At 48.6% G+C, this 23,474-nt stretch overlaps 4 protein-coding genes across 12 annotated transcripts; 2 read left to right on the forward strand and 2 right to left on the reverse strand.

The window, feature by feature from the left end:
- Positions 1-1,880: 1,880 nt before the first annotated feature.
- ncaph2 (non-SMC condensin II complex, subunit H2) lies at positions 1,881-9,564 on the forward strand. 2 transcript variants are annotated; one of them, XM_081604286.1, is made up of 21 exons: positions 1,881-2,134; positions 3,252-3,401; positions 3,512-3,624; positions 3,703-3,804; positions 3,886-3,944; positions 4,044-4,122; positions 4,198-4,254; positions 4,419-4,498; positions 4,572-4,705; positions 4,780-4,906; positions 4,976-5,048; positions 5,113-5,176; positions 5,330-5,428; positions 5,496-5,540; positions 5,617-5,687; positions 7,721-7,835; positions 7,957-8,028; positions 8,108-8,157; positions 8,229-8,330; positions 8,396-8,545; positions 9,333-9,564. In XM_081604286.1, the coding sequence occupies exons 2-21, from the start codon at positions 3,365-3,367 to the stop codon at positions 9,459-9,461; spliced, it is 1,758 nt and encodes a 585-aa protein (XP_081460412.1). In that variant the 5' UTR covers positions 1,881-2,134; positions 3,252-3,364; the 3' UTR covers positions 9,462-9,564. The 2 variants fall into 2 exon arrangements, with proteins under 2 accessions (XP_081460412.1, XP_017158448.1); XM_017302959.2 differs by lacking the exons at positions 1,881-2,134; positions 3,252-3,401 and having other exon boundaries at positions 3,419-3,624; positions 4,780-4,907; positions 4,983-5,048.
- Positions 9,412-11,265, reverse strand: sco2 (synthesis of cytochrome C oxidase 2). 7 transcript variants are annotated; one of them, XM_017302967.2, is made up of 3 exons: positions 11,137-11,265; positions 9,692-10,477; positions 9,412-9,529 (listed from the first exon to the last, which is right to left on the reverse strand). In XM_017302967.2, exons 2-3 carry the CDS (start codon positions 10,462-10,464, stop codon positions 9,436-9,438), a joined length of 867 nt encoding a protein of 288 aa, XP_017158456.1. In that variant the 5' UTR covers positions 10,465-10,477; positions 11,137-11,265; the 3' UTR covers positions 9,412-9,435. The 7 variants fall into 7 exon arrangements, with proteins under 7 accessions (XP_017158456.1, XP_017158451.1, XP_017158452.1 ...); XM_017302962.2 differs by having other exon boundaries at positions 11,125-11,255; XM_017302963.2 differs by having other exon boundaries at positions 9,692-10,480; positions 11,125-11,240.
- A 26-nt stretch (positions 11,266-11,291) lies between these two features.
- On the forward strand, positions 11,292-16,354 carry calua (calumenin a). 2 transcript variants are annotated; one of them, XM_017302961.2, is made up of 7 exons: positions 11,292-12,752; positions 13,059-13,285; positions 14,040-14,233; positions 14,311-14,477; positions 14,553-14,613; positions 15,188-15,387; positions 15,457-16,354. In XM_017302961.2, exons 2-7 carry the CDS (start codon positions 13,068-13,070, stop codon positions 15,559-15,561), a joined length of 945 nt encoding a protein of 314 aa, XP_017158450.1. In that variant the 5' UTR covers positions 11,292-12,752; positions 13,059-13,067; the 3' UTR covers positions 15,562-16,354. The 2 variants fall into 2 exon arrangements, with proteins under 2 accessions (XP_017158450.1, XP_017158449.1); XM_017302960.2 differs by lacking the exon at positions 11,292-12,752 and adding an exon at positions 12,788-12,938.
- Positions 16,335-17,891, reverse strand: opn1sw1 (opsin 1 (cone pigments), short-wave-sensitive 1). Its single transcript, NM_001297490.1, is given in 5 exon segments — positions 16,335-16,619; positions 16,703-16,942; positions 17,051-17,216; positions 17,287-17,455; positions 17,536-17,891. Coding segments are annotated over 5 exon segments (1,008 nt in total). The 5' UTR covers positions 17,876-17,891; the 3' UTR covers positions 16,335-16,526.
- Positions 17,892-23,474: the final 5,583 nt, after the last annotated feature.

Consider the following 23,474-nt stretch of genomic DNA (forward strand, 5'->3'; position numbering starts at 1 on the left):
GGAGTGTCGGTTCCTGCTGTTCAGTCTCTTTCTGTTCTGTGGAGTTTAACTGATGGACCCAGTTCTGATGCTGCGGCCCGGTTAGCCGACCCGGTCCGCTTCATCGCATCCATCAGAACATTTAAAGCAGAAACCGCTGGTGAGGCCTGGCGGCTAAAACGCTTGGGGTCAGGGGTCGTGGTGCTGAGGGCCTCAGAGAGGGTCCATGTATGGCAAGCTGTTGAGCCATTTCATTCCCAGGCTTTTGTCCACTGTGGCTGGACCCACCTGGATATTAAATATGAAACAGCTTGCCCTAAGGACCAGAATCAGTCTGAAGGTTCTGCTCGCTGGTTCTGGACCTGATTCATAAACAGCTTTATAAAGAAGCTCTCCTGGTTCTGGTTCTGGTAGTGACCCAGATCTCAGGACCAGAGCAGGGCTGGACTGTCCATGGAGCACTGATGATGAAGATCACTGCTTCATCTTCATCATTCAGGTTCATCCTGGCAGCGGAACCTGAACTGGACCCGGAGGACGACCCGCTCAAACCCAGAACCTCTGGCTTCGTCCCACCCCTGAAAACAAGAACCGACTCGGCCCAGTTGCTGGTTCCACATCAGAGCAGTGACCCGTCTGGGAGGAAGAGGAGGAAGAGGAGGAAGAGGAGCAGGCCTGCTCACAGCAAGAGGGGCGGGGCCAGACTGACGGAGGGGGCGTGACCATACTGACGGAGGGGGCGGGGCCAGACTGACGGAGGGGGCGTGACCATACTGACGGAGGGGGCGGGGCCAGACTGACGGAGGGGGCGTGACCAGACTGACGTAGGGGGCGGGGCCAGACTGACGGAGGGGGCGGGGCCAGACTGACGGAGGGGGCGGGGTTACAGTCCAAAATATAAAAAACACAATGAAAATCTAAAAACTGATATTAATGTAATAGAAAAACTTTAATATGCCAAAATAACAATGGATATAGTAGCTTTTACATAGTAAAGCTGGATCCAAATGAAATAAAAACTATTTATGACCCATAATGGAAACACAACTCCTTCCTGTCTTTCTGACCAAATGCTGCCATCCTGTGGCCACGAAGCCACATCACATCCAGTTTTTCTGATTTAATATTTCTCATAGTTTTCCCACCACATCGTTTATCATCTGAATTATTCAGTGAAGAGCCGATTCTGCTGCCTTTGAGTCCAAGACAAACAGAACAGCACCGAGAGGATCAGGAGAGAAAAATCACCAATTTCATGATTCATTCATTAAATATATTTAATATGAATTTAAACAGATGGAAACTTTTCTTGGGTTTTTTTCAAGAGGCTGAAACTTGAAAAATTAAACAAATAATTTTCTATGAAATATTTTACTAGCAACAGCGTTACTGACAAAGGCCAGCATGCTTAGGTGGGCCCCATATGGGGGAAAGGAGGGCAGACATATGAGCCCCATATGGGTTTGTCCGCGGGTTCCACGGTATGGGCCCCACATGGGTTTAGGGCCACAGCCTACATGGGCCCTGAATGGGAAAACCCATGTGGGGCCACCGTGGACTCAGCAGACAAACCCATATGGGGCTCATATGTCAGCCCTCCAGGCTGCACAGTGGTGCAGTTGGTAGAGCTGTGGCCTTGCAGCAAGAAGGTTCTGGGTTCGATTCCCAGTCTTTCTGCATGGAGTCTCCATGTTCTCCCTGCATGGTGGGTTTTCTCCAGGTACTCCGGTTTCCTCCCACAGTCCAAAAACATGACTGTCAGGTTAATTGGTCTGTCTAAATTGCACCGAGGTGTGTGTGTGTGCATGGCTGTTTGTCCTGTGTGTCTCTGTGTTGCCCTGCGACAGACTGGCGACCTGTCCAGGGTGAACCCGCCTCTCGCCCGGTACACTAGCTGGAGAGGCACCAGCAACCCTCCTGACCCCATTAAGGGACAAGGGTGCAAGAAAGTGGATGGATGTCTGCCCTCCTTTTCCCCATATGGGGCCCACCTAGGCATGCTGGCAGGAGGAGCGGTTTGTTTTTGTACGTAATGCAGCAGTTCACCTGTAGGTGGCAGCGCGTTGAGTTGTAGCGCTATAAAACCATAGAAGAAGAAATTAAGCGCGGGTTGCTTGAGTGTTGGTTGACAGACAGCGAGCTTCTACCTTTGGCGGTGAGTCTCATTTCAGTGAAATAACCTGAAATATTCAGTTTATCATGAGTTAATTTAAGCCTATTAGTGCCGTTAATGACGTTGCAATGAGTTGACGTCATCACATTCTTAAAGTGACCTGCTTTGTAGAGAGTCTAATGCCGAGCCAGATTCCGTTTCGATTCTGTCAGTTTTTGGGGTTTCAGTTTCACTTTGGGCGAATCGAACCGGACCCAGGACCAGAGACGCTGTGGTTCTTGTCGGTGGGGTTGTCGGATGTGTTCGGCCTGGGATTGATTCAGCTAGGTTTTTAATTTTCAACATTTTATTAAAATTTGTATATCAAAACCAGAGGATCTGCTTTGCTCTGAATAATAAACGGAGCCAAGTCAGAACCAACTCAGACTAAAGCTTCAGAAATGAATGGATGTCCGTCTTTAAACTGATCTCTGGGGAATCAGTTTCTGATGGACCATAACTCGTTACTGCTAATCCAGACAGTTGGTCTGTCTTCGATCTACGGAGCTGAAGTTGGTTTGCGATTCGGGAAATGGCTAAAGGGCGAGTCCACCCAATTATTCACTGCCTTCCGCATCTGTAATCTACTCTAGTTAAAAAACTACAACATCTAGACTCTTCAAACCTGGACTGGGTTATTCTGCTCTAATAGCAGAATATTTAAAACCATGTTTGTGATTTGTGAAACTTCACTTAGACCAGCTGACCAGAAGATCTTTCCTCCCAACACCCATCACCATCTACAATAACACTTTGAAGAATTAATGAGTTACACCAACATTTAATTCCCTTTGGGTTTAATTGAGTTTGAAAAAACCTGCATGGAACAAGTGTGAATAGTAATCTGAACTTTATTGAAGTTACACAAATCAGAAAAAGGTTTCACAAATCCCAAACATGGTTTTAAATATTCTGCTATTACAGCAGAATAATCCAGTCCAAGTTTGAAGAGTCTAGATGTTGTAGTTTTTTAACTAGAGTTGATTAAAGATGCGGAAGGCAGTGAATAATTAGGTGGCATCGCCCTTTAGCCATTTACCTAATGGGAAGCTGGAATCGGAAACAACTTCAGCTTTGTCTGGGTTCTGGAATGGTTCCGACCTTCATTGCACACTATTAGCCCTCCCGATCAGGTTCTGGTTCTGGACATCGAGCGGCAGGAACGTTGCAGCTTCTTTGGAACCAGGCTCAGCTGATAACCCGTTTGAAACCGCTGGTTGGTTCTGGTCCCTGATGTGGATCCCTGTTGGTTCTGCTCAGTTCTGGAGAGGTTTGGTTCAACCGGTTCATTGGCTTTAGCGTCAACCCAAATGGTCTCAGGTTCTTGGTTCTGGCCCAGAATGCCGTGTCTTCTGTCCTCTCACCTGTCTGTCCCTCCAGGTGTCATGGAGTCCACAGAGAGCAGGTACTCCCACCTGCTGCAGCCAATCAGAGAGCTCACCAAGAACTGGGAGATCGATGTGGCGTCAGAGCTCAACGACTACCTGGAGGAGGTGAGCTTCCTGTTAGGTAGAAACCTCACGTGCCCTCTATGACCTTTGACCTCTGTCCACGTCGGTATCTGGCTGCAGCTGGACGAGATGTGCATCACCTTTGACGGAGGGAGAACCAGGCTGAACTTCGCTGAGGCGGCGCTGCTCATCCAGGGCTCTACCTGCATCTACAGCAAGAAGGTGGGAGGGGCGGGCTCAGTGTGACGTCATCGTGGGGGCGGGGTCAGGTGGAGTCACAGCTTCCCGCCTCTGGTGTTGCAGGTGGAGCTGCTCCACAGCCTGGTGTTCCAGACTCTGGAGTTCATCAGTGACAACAAGAAGTGAGCAGTGCCGCCTGAAGGTCCAGTGGGTCGGGTTCTGGTTCTGGAGGCACCATGGTGCTGGTTCTGGTCCTAGTTCTGGTTCTGGTATGTCTCCAGGCGTAGCCGGGCGGCGGCAGCCCAGCAGGGGGCAGCAGCAGCAGACCAGACGGAGCAGGAAGCTGAGGATCTGGCTGTGGTGAGAACAGGAAGCTGGCTGTGACAGGCTGCTGAGCATTCTGGGTAATGTAGGCACTGCTTCTCTCTGCTGCAGTTCACTCCTCTGGAGCTGGACGAGTCTGCCACGTCCCCAAGGACGGAGCCTCACACGGTGAGTGTCTGTCCCTCAGCCTGTCTCCTGTCCCTCAGCCTGTCTCCTGTCCCTCAGCCTGTCTGTCCCTCAGCCTGTCTCCTGTCCCTCAGCCTGTCTGTCCCTCAGCCTGTCTCCTGTCCCTCAGCCTGTCTGTCCCTCAGCCTGTCTAATGTCCCCTACAGGACATCAGTGTGGTTCCTCTGCCTCCAGAGGCCCTGATCCCTCCTGAGACTCAGGAGAAGAACAAGCTGCCTCTCATCAGGTTTGTCCCCGTCTCATGTCCCTCTGTCCCTCGGTCCTCTGCTGTGTCTCATGTCTCCCCGTCTCCTCCCCAGTGTTGGGGGGGAGGTGCTGTGCAGCCAGAAGGACTTCCGGGTCAACCTGTTCCTGCCGGGACCTGATGACCTCATTGTCCTGATGCTCCAATCAGCTGCAGCCTCCAGGTTCCTGCTGGACCAATCGGCTGCAGGTAGGCTGCTGCTCCACGTTGGCTCCCCCTGCTGGTTGCAGGGCGACCTACTGACCTCCTGCTCCGTCCTGCAGCTGAATCTGCTGTGACCTTTGACCCCGATGAAGCTGCAGGAGGCTCTGCAGAGGACTTCCTTCCTGTCCAGGAGGAGCTGAACCTGGAACCGGACCTGGAGGAGCACATCGAGCGGCACCAGGTCTCGGTACGGACAGCCTCCTGAACATGCTTCTGGTTCTGATTGGCTTCTGGTTCTCATGGGTTCTGGTTCTGGTTCCAGGGTGAAGGCCGGCTGACCCGGCATGCTGCGGTGCGGCAGGAGGAAGAGGAGGAGCCTCCAGCTGCTGTAAGAGCCATTTCACCTTCATCACGCCGCTCCTCTTCCTCAGGCTGACTCTCAGGTGTTCCAGGTGAGCAACTGGACCCTCCATGACCCGTACGCCGCGCTGGGAGGAGACCGGCCCCTCACACCAGGTGAGACCCGGACCGACCCGGTTCTGATGCTTCACCGCCTCAGACTGACTTCTTGAGAGACGGGCCGGGAATCGAACCTGCGACAGCTGACTGGGTTGTGCTTAACCCCTCAGGCTGACTTCTGATACTGCTCTTCCTCCTCCTCTTCCTCAGGGAGGTGCTACCGGGTTCCTGACGGTCTGGATGACGGGGGGAAGAGGAAGAGGAAGCGGTCGGTTCTGCAGGACTTCCGGTCCTGGTTCCGAGGAGCCTGTGAGTTTCTGCGGTCAGTCCGGTCCTCCTGTAAGGTTCTGCTGTCTGACCTGTGTTTCTGTTGCAGTCCAGCCCCCAGAACCCAAGCTGAAGGTTGGACCCAGCTTCCCAGGTACGCTGGGACCGCCTGACGGGTCTGGGTCAGAACCAGAACCACCATGCTTGGCTGACGCTCTGTGATTTTTCAGACCTTAATTACCTCTACCTGAGGACGCTGAGGGACAAAGTCCGGAGACAGAGGACGCTCTGCAGGACGCTGGTGAGTCCAGCAGATAGACGGCCGGCTGCTTCCTGTCTGCTGCTGGTTCCTCCAGGCTCTGCTTTGTCTGAATGGACCGGTTCTGGGGCCTCATGTCTAACGCGGCGTGAGCACAGAAAAAGCATCGCCGCCATATTTTACACACAAGTCGCAGGTATAAAGATGAACGTGGCGAGAGAAACGGGGGTTAATATACGCTGACCTTTGACCTGCGGTGACGATGCGCTGCAGCCACAAACTGTATCTGTGGACAATAATAAACTACAAAGAGTCAAAACTCACATAAATCCACTGAAAGCTGATTCAGTTATTTAGACCAAGAATCAAACCTGATGATTTTATTGTTTCAACGATGAAACTGAACCACATTTATCCTCAATAAGCTGAAAATAAAGAAAATAAAGTAAAGGAGGGTGAAACCATGAAGAGGAAACTCATCGTCTGAAAGCATCTGTGGCTCATTTCATTCTGACTGGAGAGAAAACAGCTGGTCAGCAGATGGACCCACCAGGTTTGGTTCTGAAGGTCCATCAGCAGCTGATCCAGGTGAGCCTGAGGAGCTCTGATGGAGGATTGATCACTGATCAGATTGATCAGCTTTAGATTCATCCTGGATCTGAGCAGAACTTGGAGCCCAGCGGTACCGGTACCGGTCCAGCTGCAGCCAGTGGAGCCGGCCGCTTTGTGAAAGCGCCTTATGGACAGAAAGCATCAAGTAAATGAAGCTCCTGCTGCCGATTCCTGTCTGCAGGACAAACGTCCACATTCCCACTCAGCTGCTCTGCTGCCTGTAAATCCGGATTGATGAAGGAAAGATGAGCAGCACGGATTCATACAGGGGCCCCAAACCTTTTCCTGAGGGCCACATAACTTTCCCTTCTCTGCTGGGGGCCGGAGTCAGTTTGTAACAGAAAAACTGATGATTGCAGGAGAGCCTACATGTAGAAATGTAGTTTTCCAGGAAGCACAATCACATAACCCTCTGGGTTCTTCACAGAATAAATCCAGGAAATGACACTATTTATGAAATGAATACCGTATTTTCCGGACTGTAAGCCGCAACACTAAAGTTTATTAAAAACCAGTAAACATATAAGCCTCAGATATCTCAGCCGCTCCAGGTTTTCCACACCATGCAGCAGCAGCAGCATCCCTAACCTACAGCCAACATCTGAGTCATAACAGGTCGACTGAATATCACATTTATTACGTTGAAAAATAAAAAGTTTCCAAGTTTAGATTTAACTGAACTGATTACTGTAGTTTCTGAACCGTAACTGTAACAAAGTGCTGATCCTTCGTGTTGCTACTAGCATGAGCTAAATGAAAATGGGCGCTTTCTTCTTCTTCTTCTTCTTCAGATTTCAACAGCAGCTTGCATCCATTATTGTTGCACTACTGCCACCTACTGGATCCTAATATCTATACCTCAGATTCTCATAATGATCCCAGTATTATTTAAAAAACGAAAAATCTTCTTTTCCCCTCAATGCGATTTAACTGATCAACAACATTCTCAAGTTTCAATTCACTATTAAAACTTAATTCCGTTTTAATGGGCTATTTCTTCTTTTCTTTCCAATTTTGACTGAATGATTCACTTCCTGCTAAAGAGCCCCCTGGTGGTGGAAGAAAAATCCACATATTAGGCAAATGGTTCAAAGCTTAGGAAGAAAGTAGCGGCTTATAGTCCAGAAAATACTGTACATGGAAAGAAATCTAAATGCTCTCTGGTGTTGTTCAGGGGGCCGGACCAAGTGTGGAGGCGGGCTGGATCCGGCCTGCGGGCCGTAGTTTGAGGACCACTGGCTTCATACATCTGGTTTTTTAGTGCGTCGCACTTTTCTAAATTTGTCCTACGCCAAGTTTTAGTGTGAAAACTGCAAACTCTTTTATGCATGAGGCCCCTGGTCGCTCTCCGCCGGTTTCCAGTTTCTAACTGGTGTGAATGACACAGCAGAGCTTTTATTTTGAAGGAATAAATGCATCAATGACTGTACTTCCTGTTGCTGAGTAACTGTCTGGGATCAAAGGGCGTCGTCATGACGGAGGAGGAGCTCCGGAGAACCTTCCTGCAGCTGGAGGAGGCGGGGCCACAGCAGCTGGGGGCGGGGCTAGTGGATGATGTCACACCTGCTGAGCTGCTGGGTCAGTGTCTCCGGTTCTGATCCGGTTCTCTGCTGCGTCTGAGTCGTTAGCAGCAGCTGACCAGTGTCCTCTGACCACTGACCCAGCAGCAGGTTCATCCCTCTGTTTCGTCCTCCAACAGGCGGAGACTCAGACGACTCGGACGCCGAGTTGGACGGCCTTCCTGCCGAGTTCAGAGGACCGGACTCCCAAGGTACGTGACCTCCACTCGACCTCCAGGTGAGCTGGAGTAGACGGGAGGTCCTCAGGGTCGTGTTCTTGTCCTCCAGCAGAAGCTCAGCGGGACGACCTGACGTATGAAGAGCTGGTGAAGCTGCGTGTGGTAAGTGACTCGTACGACCCGGACTGGACTGCCTGAAACGGACCGCCTGACCCTCTCTGTGGTGCGTTCAGGAGCAACTTGTGGTGCACAGCCAGGGCTACACCCAGGAATCGGCTCTGTCCCGCCGGGTCAGGGACTGGGAGGACAAGATCCGCCCTGAGCTGGCGCTGCAGGTGAGACCGGGAGCCTCCCGGTACCGTCCCGGTTCTGGGCCGCTGCTCACTGCTCTGTTTTCCAGGAGGACCGACCTCCGTTCGACATCCACGCCTACGGAGAGCGGATCGTCGCCCAGCTGGGCGCCGTCGGCTGCAGGCGCTCCTTCGCCTCCATCGTCCGCGGTTTGGACAACATGGAGGCCTGCAAGCTGCTGCTGGCGTCACTGCAGCTGGTAAACATCCTCCTGCTCTTCCTCTTCCTGCTCCTCCTCTTCCTGCTCCTCCTCTTCCTGCTCCTCCTCTTCCTGCTCTTCCTCTTCCTGCTCCTCCTCTTCCTGCTCTTCCTCTTCCTGCTCCTCCTCTTCCTCTTCCTGCTCTTCCTCTTCCTGCTCCTCCTCTTCCTGCTCTTCCTCTTCCTGCTCTTCCTCTTCCTGCTCCTCCTCTTCCTGCTCCTCCTCTTCCTGCTCTTCCTCTTCCTGCTCCTCCTCTTCCTGCTCTTCCTCTTCCTGCTCTTCCTCTTCCTGCTCTTCCTCTTCCTGCTCCTGCTCTTCCTCTTCCTGCTCTTCCTCTTCCTGCTCCTCCTCTTCCTCTTCCTGCTCCTCCTCTTCCTGCTCTTCCTGCTCCTCCTCCTCCAGGGTTTTAGGGAGATCATGTCCCGGCTGTCGGTGGAGCTGCTGAATGATTCTCTGATTTATTGAGTTTATTATTCAAAGCAGATTAAAAGGTTTGTAAGGAATCCCAGCAGAACCAGAACCAGAACCAGAGCCGGGCTCGGTACCATTATTGAGATTATAGATACTATAAGTCAGATTTATTGTTCAGATCCACAATGTAAATAAATTTGTTTCCAGGAGGATAAAGTGACTTTGCCATAGCAACAGGTTTTGTTAGCAGTGGCAGGTCAGAGGTCACAGTAAAATGTTTCATCTTTGATGTTGGCAGCAGTGCCCCCGCTGTGCTGTGGTTAGGCTCTCATGGGGGCGAGTTGACCTTTAACCCTGGGTGTTTCGCCCCCTGCAGGCCAACGACTACTCGGTGGAGGTGGACAGTGCTGCGGGCCTGGAGGACAGCGTGGACTCCATGTCTTTAACGCTGCTGAGCACGCAGCGAGCCACGGACCGCTTCAAGACGCTGGCGGACTCCAGCTGATGGGCTCGGTTCTGATGGTCCAGCTGGACCGGCTGCTCCCCATCACACAGGACGGCTCCTGTTTCTCTCTAATGAAATAAAATATTCACTTTTTTGGCAGAAAGCTGTTTTATTGAACTTGATACTCAAATAAACATGTTGACATGTCGACGTGCCTCGACATGCTCCTACATGTTTAACAGGCTCCTACAGCATGATAAACATGTAGGAGCTGGTTCCCATGCTCCTACAGCGGGACGTGGTTCCGGATGTGGTTCCGGATGCTGTCGGCGATCTGCTCCGGGCTCTTGGTTCGGTTGTAGTAGTCCAGAAAGAGCCCGTCCGGACTAACCAGGTACAGCAGCACGCTGTGATCCACTATGTAGTCCCCGTCCTCGTCCTTCGGCCCCGCGCTGGCGTACACCCGGAAGTCCCGCCCCGCGTGACGCACCTCTTCCGGTGTGCCGGTTAGCCCGACCAGCCGCGGGTGGAAATCCCGGACGTAGCGGGCCAGCGCTGCCACGTCGTCCCGCTCCGGGTCCACAGTTATGAAGAGCGGCTGCAGGCGCGGCAGGGCCGGGTCCCGGTCCAGAGCCGACACCACGGCGCTCAGCTTGTCCAGCTCGTCGGGGCAGATGTCGGGGCAGTGTGTGAAGCCGAAGTACAGGAGGACCCAGCGGCCCAGGAAGTCCTGCTTGGTCCGGCGGCGGCCCGTGTGGTCCAGCAGGCTGAACGTCCCCTGACCCAGAGCCACCGTCCGGAGCTGCTCCACTCGCTGCCGCCGCCGCCGTTGCTGCCTCTCCTGCTCCACCCACCACCACGCGCCCAGCAACGCCACCCCGACCAGCAACGTCACCCCCAACCGGGTCCGCAGCTTCAGCGCGACCCGAGACGAGTCCGGAGTCCGGGACAGGGACCGGGTCAGAACCCGCTCAGGTCCACTCGGATACCGGTACTGGGCTGTCCGATGGAGACACAGCAGGACGCCACCACCTCCACGGAGGATGCACCCCACTCTCAACATGGCCGACGGTTCCCTGCTGGCACATATAGGATATGGAGAATATAGAAAATGGAAAGTGAGGAAAAAATGTACAATATGAAAAGAATGAGAATGTGAACAACATTAGAGAAAATCTGAAATAAAATATTTCATATTTCTCATGTTTTCTCTGGGAGAACATGCAGCCACAACACCTGACTGGTTATTAAACCAGGTTGCAGGTTTCACTGGCTGATTCATTTCCGTGGAAATGTGGCAGAAACAACAGCAGGTATTAATATCAGCCTCTGGTGGTTTAGTGGAAGGACTGGAATTAGATTAAAGTGCAGATTTATAAATGTAAAACCATACAGGGTTAGCATTCATTTCCGTTTAGGAGCGTCAGGCGCTTGACCTGACCAATATTGCGGGCGCTACTCTGCGCCACCCGGCGGCCATGCAACAGTCCCGCTGTGTTGTAACTGACCTCTAGCAGCGCATTACAGCCGAACCGACTGCTTTATCTCAGTGGACCCAGCCTCTACAGAACCGACCGGCCAGACGAACTTAAGTGTTTTATTACAGAGCGAGAAAAACAACTAGGAGCCAGTTAGCATAAAACTACCAAAGTGAGCTACAGTTACCCTCTTGACGTAAAAGCTTTAAAGAGGTTCTGACATCATGGTTCCGTTCAGAACTCACCTGCTTCCTCACCTAATCAGCACAGAACCATCTGCTTTTGCTGCCACTCACATCTGATTCAAACATTCCACTGATGTTTCCACCCGGAGCAGAAACACCGCCGGACTGCCTGCTGCTGAATGGTCGGTTCAAACACGAAACTGTCCAATGACTGGCGGAGCTGCAGTGTTTCCCTTCAGGTTCCGAGTCTCCCAGTCCGTCCTCGGGTTCTGAAGGAGACTGACCCGATCACAACCAAAGTTCTGAGGAGGGAAAACGTCTCCGTGGAGGAATGTTCCTGTCGTTAGAGCTCAGAAAACTAAAGGAACCGCTGTGGAGAAACTCAGAGCCCAAACCAGATCCTGGTTCTGGCCAGAACCAGAACCAGAACCGGGCCGGTATATTTGTCTGACATGGATTCAAACTACAGTTGACAGGCTCCGCTGGTCCAACAGAACCAGGATCTGGTTCCACCTGATAACCAGAACCAGCACACCATCTAAACAGGTTAACAAGCTGAATTATGGATCTTTGTCGGAACCACTCCGGAACCTTTTGCCTCGACCCGTTTCCCTCCAGGTTTATAAATCAGGTTTTTTTCTGAGTTGCTCCTGAAATGATACATTTTTCCCTTCAATCGGGTCAGAACTTGAAACCCGTACAGATTGTTCCAGGTCCGAATTCAGTCTGCCGGTTCTGCAACAGATTATTAAACCAAATGAATTCTCCACGTGTTTCGGTATCGAGATGCTATATTATACCGGGTCAGAACCAGCAGAACGGATCAGAACCGGTTCTGTTCTGGTCCCATGTTTATCAAGAACAGATAAACGGTTCTGGTTTCAGCCCAGGAAGCTCTAACTGATCCTGTAATATAGTTCAGGTTCTGGTCCGGTCGGAACAATTTCCGACCGGACCGGACCGCTGACCCGGTCTTACCAGAACCAGAACCAAGTGAGGCAGAAATTAGTTTCTGTTATCAGATTAGAAACAACCTGAGATGATCAGAACCGTTTGGTTCTGAAATATTTGGTTTCATCTGATCTGGTTCTGCTTCGGTTCTGATCTGGACCTCTCTAACACCTTACTGGTTCTGATCCGTTAAAATCCTTCTGGAGCTTTAACATGAGTGACATCATGGCACCCACAGCGTGACCTTTGACCTTCTGGAGAGAGGTCCATCCAGAACCTGTTTGGCCCGGTCCAGAACCCGCTTCAATTTAGAGTTCTAGGAGAAGGTTCTGGTTATCTGGGCCTGTGGGAACCGATCGGCCCAGATGAACCCAGAACATTTTCAAGGAACCAGCAGCTGGTTTCTGTAGAACCAAGAGACCCAATAAACCAGAACCAGAACCATGCTGTACCACTGAAACCCATCTGACCCGCTGCTGAACCTCAGACGGTTTTGGACCGGTACCGAACCCTGACGGGTTTGGACCGGCTGCTGCAGTTCTGTCTGTTTCTGCTCTGAGGACGTGGCAGCTCCTCCCCCCCCTCACCCTCATTCTCCTTCTGACGCTGCGGACCAATCAGATGAGGAGAGCGGCTGCAGCCGGGTTGTGATTGGCCAGAAGTTGGGCCGTCTGTGTGAGAGGAGAAGCTCTGCGGATCAGAACCAGAGAAGAGCCGGACGGCGGCAGCAGCGTCAGGTGAGTCTGCGGAGCCTCACGTCGGCTCACTTCCTGTTTGACCGTAAAAGGTCAGGATGAGGTCAGGATGAGGTCAGTCTGATCAAGAGCAGAGCTGGAGACCGGCTAGAAAACTACTGCTAGATGCTGGAAGAGACTCCTGGAGGAGATCTATGCTGATTACATCTATGCTGATCATATCTGGTGGTGAGATTTATAGTTTTTAGATCTATGGTGGTCAGATCTACGGTGGTAGGATCTCTAGTTTTTAGATCTATGGTTGTTACATCTATAGTTTTTAGATCTATGTGTCTGTCTCTGCGTCAGTCTGGCAGGATGATCCGCTCAGCGTTGATCTGCTGGCTCCTCCTGGTTGCCAGGGGCGACGGGAAGCCAACAGAGCGGCGGACTCGGGTCCATCAGGAGGAGCCACTCAGCGCGCTGCGACACGACGACAAGCAGAACTTTGACTACGACCACGATGCGTTCCTCGGGCAAGACGAGGCCAAGGCCTTCGACCGCCTGTCGCCTGACGAGAGCAAGCGCAGACTCAGGTCAGTACGGAGGTTTTCCTTCTCACTAACTTTCCCAGGCTCAGTCCCAGCAGCTGATCTGTCCTGGAGGCGTCCTGAGGTTGGCTGCAGCTGGGTGTGGGTTCCCCTTCCTTACCTCAGGAACCACCACAGATGTTTGCTGTCCTGGTTTCTAAGAACTGAATGTAAAAGACCAAAACATGGCTGACAACAGATGAGACTTGTCATTTAAAAAAAAAACTGGAATTCATCTGTATCTTTTTAAAAGGAGTCACATAAATGAAAATTTCGCCCTAGTTGGAAAATCAAATTTGTGTCATTTCTGTACTGCGATCAGGGCCGCACAAAATCACTTTGAGGGCCACATATGTTCCCCGAGCTGCACTTTGGACACGCCTGGTATCAGCGATCCAAGCCCAGACCATGATACCATCCCTACCTGTAAGCAGGGCCTTTTCTCCACGTTCCCTGAGGAAATCTAGGAACCCCTCCCAGTCTTCCCAGGCCTCCCAGGCTTTGTTTCCAGAGTCTCTAATGGAGGCTGAACCGACCAAACCGCTCGATTCAAAGGAGACCTGTTTGGTTTCAGCAGAAACACTGAAAGGCAGTGAAATAAAACCAGTTCAGCCACATGCTTCCTGAACATTTCCCAGCAGATAAACTGGAAATGTGCTGGATGGTACTTTCTGGTTCCCAGCCAATCAGTAGCCCATGTGTGTAACGTGTATTACCAGCAGATGGCAGCGCTGAGCTCTGCTCCCTGTTTGTCTTGCAGCATCATCGTGGATCGGATTGACAGCAACAAGGACGACTTTGTCTCGGAGGACGAGCTGAGGCTCTGGATCGAGGCCATCCAGAGCCGGCACATGTTTGAGGACGTTGAACACCAGTGGAGCGAGTTCGACCTGAACCAGGATGGCCTGATCAGCTGGGACGAATACAGGAACGTCACGTATGGCAGCTACCTGGGTAAGCAACTGCAGATCAGATCCAGTCCATGAAACGTGTCGGGACCGACTGCTCTGACCTTGACCAACCTCTTCCAGACGGCCCTCTGACAGAGACGGAGTACAACTACACCCACATGATGGCACGGGACGAGAGGCGCTTTAAGGTGGCCAACAGGGACGGAAACCTGAACGCAGACCGGCAGGAGTTCATGGCCTTCCTCCACCCAGAGAACCATGAGTACATGAAGCAGGTGGTGGTGCAGGTAGGGGCAGCATCAGGACAAGATACAGCACTCAGGTGACTGTCCTTTGGGTAACCTGTTTCTCTGCTGCCACAGGAAACCATGGAGGACATAGACAAGAACGGAGACGGCTTCATCGACCTCAAGGAGTACATCGGTAACAAATCCACAGCCAGGCTCAGGGCTGACTTTCATACTGACCTTTTCCAGCCGGGGTCATGTGACTACTGGAGTGCTAAACTGTCCTGGTCTGCTGATCTGAGGAGAAATGACAGATCAGCGGTTCTGGGTCCACCTGAAGGTCTGATGGCAAATCCAGAACCATCAGAACTCTCAGTGAGGAGCAGCTCCTCTAACCAGGATCCTGATTCCTTTCATTGATATGGTCCAATGGTCCTCTGGTCCACTGGTCCTCTGGTCTTTTGGTCCTCTGATCTTCTGGTACTCTGGTCTTTTGGTCCTCTGGTCCACTGGTCCTCTGGTCCACTGGTCCTCTGGTCCTCTGATCTTTTGGTCCACTGGTCTTCTGGTACTCTGGTCTTTTGGTCCTCTGGTCCACTGGTCCTCTGGTCCTCTGGTCCACTGATCCACTGGATACTGCATTCATATCCCTGCTTTGCTTCCTGTGTGTTTCTGTGTTTCCTTGTTCTGGACTCTCCTGGCAGTAGATCCAGAGATCAGTTGCTGCAGGTTCGTCTCTGATCCTCCTCCCTTACCTTTCTTGTTGCCAGGTGACATGTTCACCGCAGAGAACGGATTGGAGGAACCGGAGTGGGTCGCCTCGGAGCGTCAGCAGTTCTCAGAGTTCAGAGACAAGAACCAGGACGGGAAGATGGACCGGGAGGAAACTCTGGACTGGATCCTCCCTGCAGACTACGATCATGCTGTCGCCGAGGCCAAGCACCTCTTGTATGAGTCCGACTCCAACAAGGTGGGTGTGAGTCCATCTGGTGTCGGCATCCGGCCCGGTTCTGTTTGACCGCCGTTTGTTTGTGTCCAGGACGGGAGACTTACCAAGGAGGAAATTCTCAACAAGTTCGACCTGTTTGTGGGAAGCCAGGTGACGAACTATGGCGAGGCGTTGCTGCGACACGATGAGTTCTAGAAACATCCCGAGTCCATCGCTAATTTATTACTGATCTGTAGAGGAGAGAAGTTCTGCTCTTGGTTTTGATCCTGGTTCTGATCCGGTCTGCCTGGCAGATGTTTGTCTCAGGAAGACCTGCAGGATTATTCCACTCTAAGTCTGGTAAAAATAAACCAAAAGTACATACACCCCCCCTCAGTTCAAAGGTACCACTCCACGGTCCACTCAAAGACCAGCCCACATCATCAGCCCTCCACCATCGTGCCTTACAGTTGGTCTGAACATTTCTGTCCAAACAACCAGGTAGACACCATGGGGTTACCTCAAATGCAGCTTGTTAGGTTCTGACCTCCGACTCCATCAATTAATTAATTAGTATTAATTAGCAGTTACTTTCCTCCTGCCCTCCATGTGTCATAGCTCACGGACTGACCTTTAACCTTTGAACTGAAGGAGAGTGTCAATGGATCTGGATGGAAGCGGTCAGGTTCATACAGAGCTGCCACACCCCAAACGGCCACCAGGGAGCAGTACCAGCCAGTTTGGGTTGGATCCCTGCCCTGGTACCGCCAGGTCCTCGGTGCTCTGCCCCCTGGTGGCTGTTGTAGCTCTTCCTGGTTTCACATCAACCCGGTTCTGTTGGTGAAGCTGTTTAACTCTCAGCTGTTCTGCAGAACTGTTTCTCTGGTTTGGACCCGCCTCCATCTGTTCCTCCTCTCCCACTAATGCTGACTGTTTTGTTGGTCTGAAGACACAACTTGTATTTTTGTAGAATTGAGGACAAGCAGACAATAAATTGAATAGATTTTTATTTGTTTTTTTGTTGCTTTTATCTAAACAAATGCATTCTACAATAAAATACCATCTGGTGTCTTTTATATAAACTGTATTTACATGTTGGTTGTTCCTGTGGATCCTCTGAACTCAGATCTTTAAAAGTCCTTTGGGGAAGTCAAATGTCCTTCTGAGTTTTGCTCCAAACATTATGAAGCTGTGGACACCTCAGTCTTTGAAGACACTTCAGACGCTTCCTCCATTTTCTTCCCAAACACCATTTCCATGATGCAGGCATTGAACTGGAAGACAGGGAGCAGGAAGTTATCCTGATGCTTTAGGCGCGGGAAGGAAATGTCTGGAGGGACCAGCTGGTCCTCCTCACCTGTTTGTTCATGAAGGCGTAGATGAGCGGGTTGTAGACGCAGGAGCTCTTGGAGAAGAACGCAGGGATGGTGACGAGCCGGTAGTCTTTGTTGACTTCCTCTGAGTTGGCGTACCAGAGGCCCGTCAGGGCGTAGGGGCCGTAGCAGGTGACGAAGGAGCCCACCATCACGATGATCATCCTGGACACCTCCTTCTCAGCCTTCTGGGTGGAGGCGGACTCCGCCTGCTGCGCCGCAACCTACAGGAGGTTAGGAGAGGCTGCATCAGAACCAGAACCAGCTCTGGTTCCCACTCAGCTTCACTGCCTCATCCTCCATGAACTGCTGAGCAGCAGTGATGTACTCACGGCTCTCAGCGCGCCCAGCAGCTGCGAGTAGGAGAAGATGATGATGGACAGAGGCATGCAGAAGCAAGTGATCAGCAGGAAATACATGTAGCTGGTGCAGCCGTACTCTTCATTGTGGGTGTACCAGTCGGGTCCGCAGGAGCAGCCCAGGCCTTCCGGGATGTACCTGCACACAACAGCATCCCGTCAGCCGGAGGAACCGCTGGAAGCTGCTCTCTCAGCGGCGGCAGACCTACCTGCTCCAGCCGAAGAAAGGCGGCGAGGCGCAGCCCACCCCCATGAACCAGGTGAAGACCACGGCGGCGGCGGCGTGGGTGCTGCCGAACTTGAAGGCTCCGAACGGTTTACAGATCACCAGGAACCTCTCGAAGGAGAGCACGGCGAGCGACCAGGACGTCACCAGACCTGCAGGAAGAACGTCATCGTCATCGTCATCATCAGCCACCTTTACCCAGCAGCCCGGACCTCTCACCTGTCCGCCATACCTGCCACGGCGCCCATGGCGGCTTCCAATGCACACAAGGTGTAACCCAGGAAGTAGTAGCCCCTCAGACTGGCCACGAACACCTGGCTGACGGAGAAGGTGACGAAGATGAAGCCAGCGAAGGAGATGTTGACCAGGATGTAGTTGAGAGGAGCTCGGAGCTTCTTGTACTTGGCCGTGGCCAGGAGGACCAGCAGGTTCAGCGGCGTTCCCGCAAAGAAGACGAAGCCCATGAAGAGCGCCTGCAGGTGGAAGGCCCACGCCGGGGCCAGGTAGTGCTGGGAGCCCTCGAAGGGGTCCACCTTGGAGATGTTCTCGTACAGGTGAAAATGTTTCCCCATCTTTACCCTGAGTTCCTCCGACCTCCGCGAAGCTTCTTTATATACAGCCATAAACCACTTAGAGCGAAGATAATCCGGCCGGCTTTTCCCAAACTTTACGGATTAAATCCTTCTGACGCTTTAATCTTCTTACGGAGAAGAAACAATGAAAACAGACTCGCATCGTCAACTCATCCCGGTCAAACAGGAAGCTCGTTTTCAGACACAGTTTGGGTTTAGAGGTTGAATCTCATGAAAACTTCAACTAGTCCGATTTTTTCTGGAGAAAAAAAGTTTGATTTGAAACGATAAGGACAGTTTGACTTCAGGGATTATCAACCTGTTCAACAAGCACTGACCTCCAGATTAACACGTCATCACGGTTTTCATCAACACGACCCTTATTTAACTAGATTGTTATTGAAATTATCTGAATTATTTTCTATCAACAGTTTTTCTTAATTCGCTTCCAATTAAAAACGATTTTCTTCTTCTGTGAAAACCACTGAATAAATGCTTGTTATGAAATAAATACTTTCTGCTTGGACAGTAAAATGCTGTAAACTGATGAAGAGGATCAGTGATGAAGAGCAGCTGGCTGGCCGGTAAAACCCAATAAGAACCTTTACTTTTCCGTGACTTCAGGTCTAATCCGGATGTTAAGAAGTACCTGAGCGGGTCATCCACCTTAATCCGGCCCAATCCCGCAAACAAAGAGCTTAGACTCTAATGACTCCACAGCTCCTGGTTCTCCTCCCGCTGCTCTGCTGCTGCTCCACTTCGAGCAGGAGGTCAGCAGGATGCGGAGCGCTCTGCCTCTTCATCACTTCATCTTCCTCATGAGGAGGTCTGCTGCTGGTTCTCCCCCGGTTCTCCTTCGAGCCGAGGCTGTATCGTAACCAGGCTGTGAACGGTGGAGCATGGGTATGATACGACCTCAGCTCGCTGGAGCCTCTCCGCGGCGGCTCCGGTCTCAGGTGTTCAGGTTTGTTTCTCTGCAGCTGATTGATGTTGAAATGCGGTAATAAAATGTGAATAAAGTCTCTCTGTGTGATTCTGGAGGATTTTTGTTTGTAATGTTTGCAGTTGCTCCTTAACTTAGGATGAATGTTGAAAGATGAAGCTCCGTCCCTCCGCAGCATCAGGGACCATCTACCTGACAGGTGACCTGGAGGAGCGAGTCTCTGGGGGGTTGAGGTTTCCCACAGGAGCCGTGAAAACCCGGAGAACCTGGCAGCAGTCCGAGTGGAACCCCGCAGCAGAAGCAGAGGACGGTTTTCCTCTGACCTGAATTCTAGAAACTGCAGAGAAACAGGAGATTAAACAATCAGAGCTTTCTGTCTGGATCAGAAACCGGATCTGGATCTGGATCTGGATCTGGATCTGGATCTGGATCTGGATCAGGATCTGGATCTGGATCTGGATCTGGATCTGGATCAGGATCAGGATCTGGATCTGGATCTGGATCAGGATCAGGATCTGGATCTGGATCTGGATCAGGTAGGTTATCATCCTGGACTCTGCAGAGACCAGAACCGATGCTGCTCATATCTTGATGGATCAATATTATTACTAATAATTAATTAATGGGACTACTACTGATACCACTGCTACTAAATAACAACAACAACAATAATAATAATAATAATAATAATAATAATAATAATAATAATAATAATAATAATAAATTCATCCTCTGTATGAGGAATTGCTGTAAAGTCAACGACACAACGCCAGTGATTGTCGCCCCCTGCTGTTCAGGAGGAGCGATGCTCCTGATGATGATGATGATGATGAAGAGGGCGGGTTAATACGGAGCTCAGGTCCAGTCGTCCAGATCTGGACCTGAGCTCTGGATGCAGCAGCCCGGGACGGGATCAGACAGCCGATCATCTGGTTTCATTAGACAGAAACGTTTTAATCCACTTTGAATAATTAATTGAGCATCAAGATAACAAGGAATGTACCCAGGTGAACAAAAGTATACTTTATTATATTTCAAACATACTTACATTTGTGAAAGTACACATTTCATTATAATTTTGCCTCATATAACCTTTGAGAATTTAACCTGTTGTCATATTCCCCTGCTAAAGCTTGCGTAATAAAATTATATTCTAAAATTCTAACGAGAATTGTTAACAGTGAGTTTAATTGTGTCAGTCTTAATTATTGTTGGTTCTCCTAAATATGGTAAAGTTAACATACATGATTCTACAGACAGGGTGGCTTTGTGTTTTCCTCTGGTGAGTGTTAAAATAATGACCCTGGGACTTGAATCTAAGTCACTGAACTTAATCTAGCCGTTAACAGGAGATGGTTGTAGGGGTTATGCAGCTGTGAGGGCTACTCAGCGGATTGTTCCTCAACTGTAAAGGGTCATAACTTCTGGATCGAAGGTAGTCAGAGCTAGACGAGTCCTTTCCGACCCCAGTTTAAACAGATAATCCTCCACAAACTATCTCTAGGGTAAGACCCGAGTTTCTGGGGGTTTTCCGGACCTGTTGGACAGAGAACTGGGCCGTAGTGAGTCCGAAGAGTTGTGAGGCGTAGGCGGGACTTACTATCGGGTAGTAACAGACAAAGTATACTAAGTATTAAGTGTACTACCTATAAATATATCTAAAGTATACTAAAAGTATACTTGGACCAATTTCGAAATTAGAACTTTAAAAACACTTAAATATAATTGTACCAAAATACACTTGTAATAAATATATAAAATAAAAGTATACTTTAAGTGAACAAAATATATATTTGCCCAAATGTAAATATACACTTGCTCAAGCATATTTAAAATATATTTAAAATATATTTTGTGCATATTTTTAAATACATGCTTGAAATAGATTTTTTTTTAAATTCACTTAACAGTACTTTAGATTATTAATTCCACTATGTTTTAAATTACATCTCAGTGTACATTTTAGTGTAATAAAGGATGCCTTTTTTATTTCTTTATTTAACCAGGTGAGCCGCATTGAGATCCAGATCTCATGTTCCAGAGGGACGTGGGCAGAAAGTCTGCATCACGCAGCGACCTGGTTACTAAATAAAACTGATTGATGCACAAGTTTGTCTTTTAGGCACCTATAAAGTACTTTTCATGTCATTTGTAGGCATACTTTTTAAGCACCTAAAAACTATGCCTTTTTACTTGCCTTGATAATCTTTTACTATTTTTGTTAAAAGAATAAAAAATGATAATCATGATGAGATGTTAAAGTACCCAATCCATTTTCAGATGTAAGATCTATAAACAGGATTAGCTCCAGTTCACACTCCAGACCAGATGGTGGCGGTATTTCACACATTCATGAAAAAAACGCCATAAAGAGAAGAAAAAACTTGAAGCAGGGAAGAAAACAGACGCTGTTCAAATTCACCATTTTACTCACATAATATTGCCTTCAAAGTAGAGAGAAGCCTCGACTATAGTTAGTAATTTTGGTCAATTCAAGCTGGTGACGTCATAGTCAGAGTTAGACGACAACACAACGAGACAACAACTAATGGAAATGAAATGTGTGTCACCAAAGGAGCCTGAAGGGACGACGGCTGCTAAGTGTTGCTAGCTGCTAAGTGTTGCTAGCTGCTAAGTGTTGCTAGCTGCTAAGTGTTGCTAGCTGCTAAGTGTTGCTAGCTGCTAAGTGTTGCTAGCTGCTAAGTGTTGCTAGCTGCTAAGTGTTGCTAGCTGCTAAGTGTTGCTAGCTGGTGGTAAGTTTGCTTATTAATTATCTTCATTTAATTATAATCAGTGCAGTAAAGATATATAACTTACGTTGGTTTCATAAATAATGATTTTATCAATTTTATTGTGACTTGCATGATTATTACTATAACAATCGTTCAGCTTCATGTTATAACTGCATGGAGGCTGATTGCTGTGACTTATACTTTAATTCATAAACTAACCTGGTTTTAATTAAGCTCCATCAGACAGAGAGACTTTGATATTGTGAGGTTGTTGTTCTAACTCGTTCATCAATGATTTTATCTTCAACATGTTTTCAGTCTAAGCAAATAAAGATGAAAGAGGAAGCCAGAGAAATCAGGTGTTAGAAACCTGAAGACTTTCTGTCTCAGAAGAAGCTCTGACTCCACCAGGTCACCAACCAGCTCTGAGGATGAACCTTCACATCGTCTTCATGATGTAAGTTTGTTTTTTACTGAGCAGCTAGCTACATTTTCAACAACAAAAACTGCTGTGTTACCAAGTGCTTAATAAACATGATTTGATTTAAAGGTAACTGGAAATAATTTTTCTCTTCTCGTTAATCTAACATTTATCTTTCATTTTTTTTATTTGTTGTTGGCTTTCAGGGCCCTGTGATGGACTGGTGACCTGTCCATGGTGAACCCTGCCTCTCATCTGATGGCTGCTGGAGATGGGCAACACCAGCCCCCCTCACCACCCTGCAAGGATCAGTGTGTTCAGATCATGGATGGAAAGATTTTAAGGTAGTTTGTCTCCTTAAGTCCAAACTTAAAACAGCTTCATAGTTAATGCCAACATCAACTGATTCTGACATTGCTGACTTTTTATTTTCTACTTCTAACATAAACAGGCAAAGAAGAAACCCAGAAATGTTTTTCCACCCCAGGCATCTGGTCCCAATCATCATCAGTTCTGATGATGTCACATACATGGCGAGTCCACAACGTCTTGAAATTGTAAGTATTTTTTTATTTGCCATTTTTCTGTTCTCTTTAAATACAAATACTTTCTGTTTAATTGCTCTATTGTTCTTTTTTGTAGGTTCCTGTAAGATGCAGTGAACCGGAATGTTCTGTTGATCCTCACTTTGTTTTATTGTCACACTTCATGTTCATGTTCATGTGTTCACTTTTGATGTGTAAACTGATCATTTATGTAAAGTTCATAAAGTTTTGAGTAAAATTGGACAATTTTAAAATGTCTGTAATAAAACAAAATATTTGAATTACCTTGAACATCTTGTGTAATTAATCTTTCCATGTAATTTTAGCCTAAAACAATGTAAGTACTTTAGTGTAGTTATGCATGTCATGTGGAAAATAGGAATAAAGACTTATGAGTAATTAAAATTTAACTTTATTAGCAATAGCAGTAAATCAAAAATACAAATTAAATGTAATTTAAATACATTACTAATATATTTAAAATATATTTAAAGTATATTAAAAGTATATTTTTAATATAATTCTATGACAAAATTAGTACACTCAAAATATATAAATAGTACTAAGTACTACTTGAAGTTGTTCCAAAAAAGTATGTTTAAGTACATAAATCAAAGTTTGCTAAAGTATGTTAAAATTTAATACCATAAAGAATATATATTTTTACTAAGGCAGGGCTGGTCATAAAATTAGAATATCATGAAAAAGTTGATTCATGTCAGTATCTCCACTCATTCATTCATTCATTCATTCATTCATTCATTCATTCACACAGACTGAAATATTTCATTTCTTTTGGTGTTGATTAGAACTGTCAACTAATGAAAATCCTCAATTTGATTTCTCTGAAAATTTGAATATTTTTTAAAAGGTTTAATACTGAAAGCAGTTGTTGCTCCACACTAATCAGATAATTCATTCAAACACCTGCAAACACTTTGAAATGGTTTCTCAGTCC

This window comes from Poecilia reticulata, chromosome 23 (genome assembly GCF_904066995.2).
Source record: "Poecilia reticulata chromosome 23, P_reticulata-male-v2, whole genome shotgun sequence".
NCBI classification, from domain to species: domain Eukaryota; kingdom Metazoa; phylum Chordata; class Actinopteri; order Cyprinodontiformes; family Poeciliidae; genus Poecilia; species Poecilia reticulata.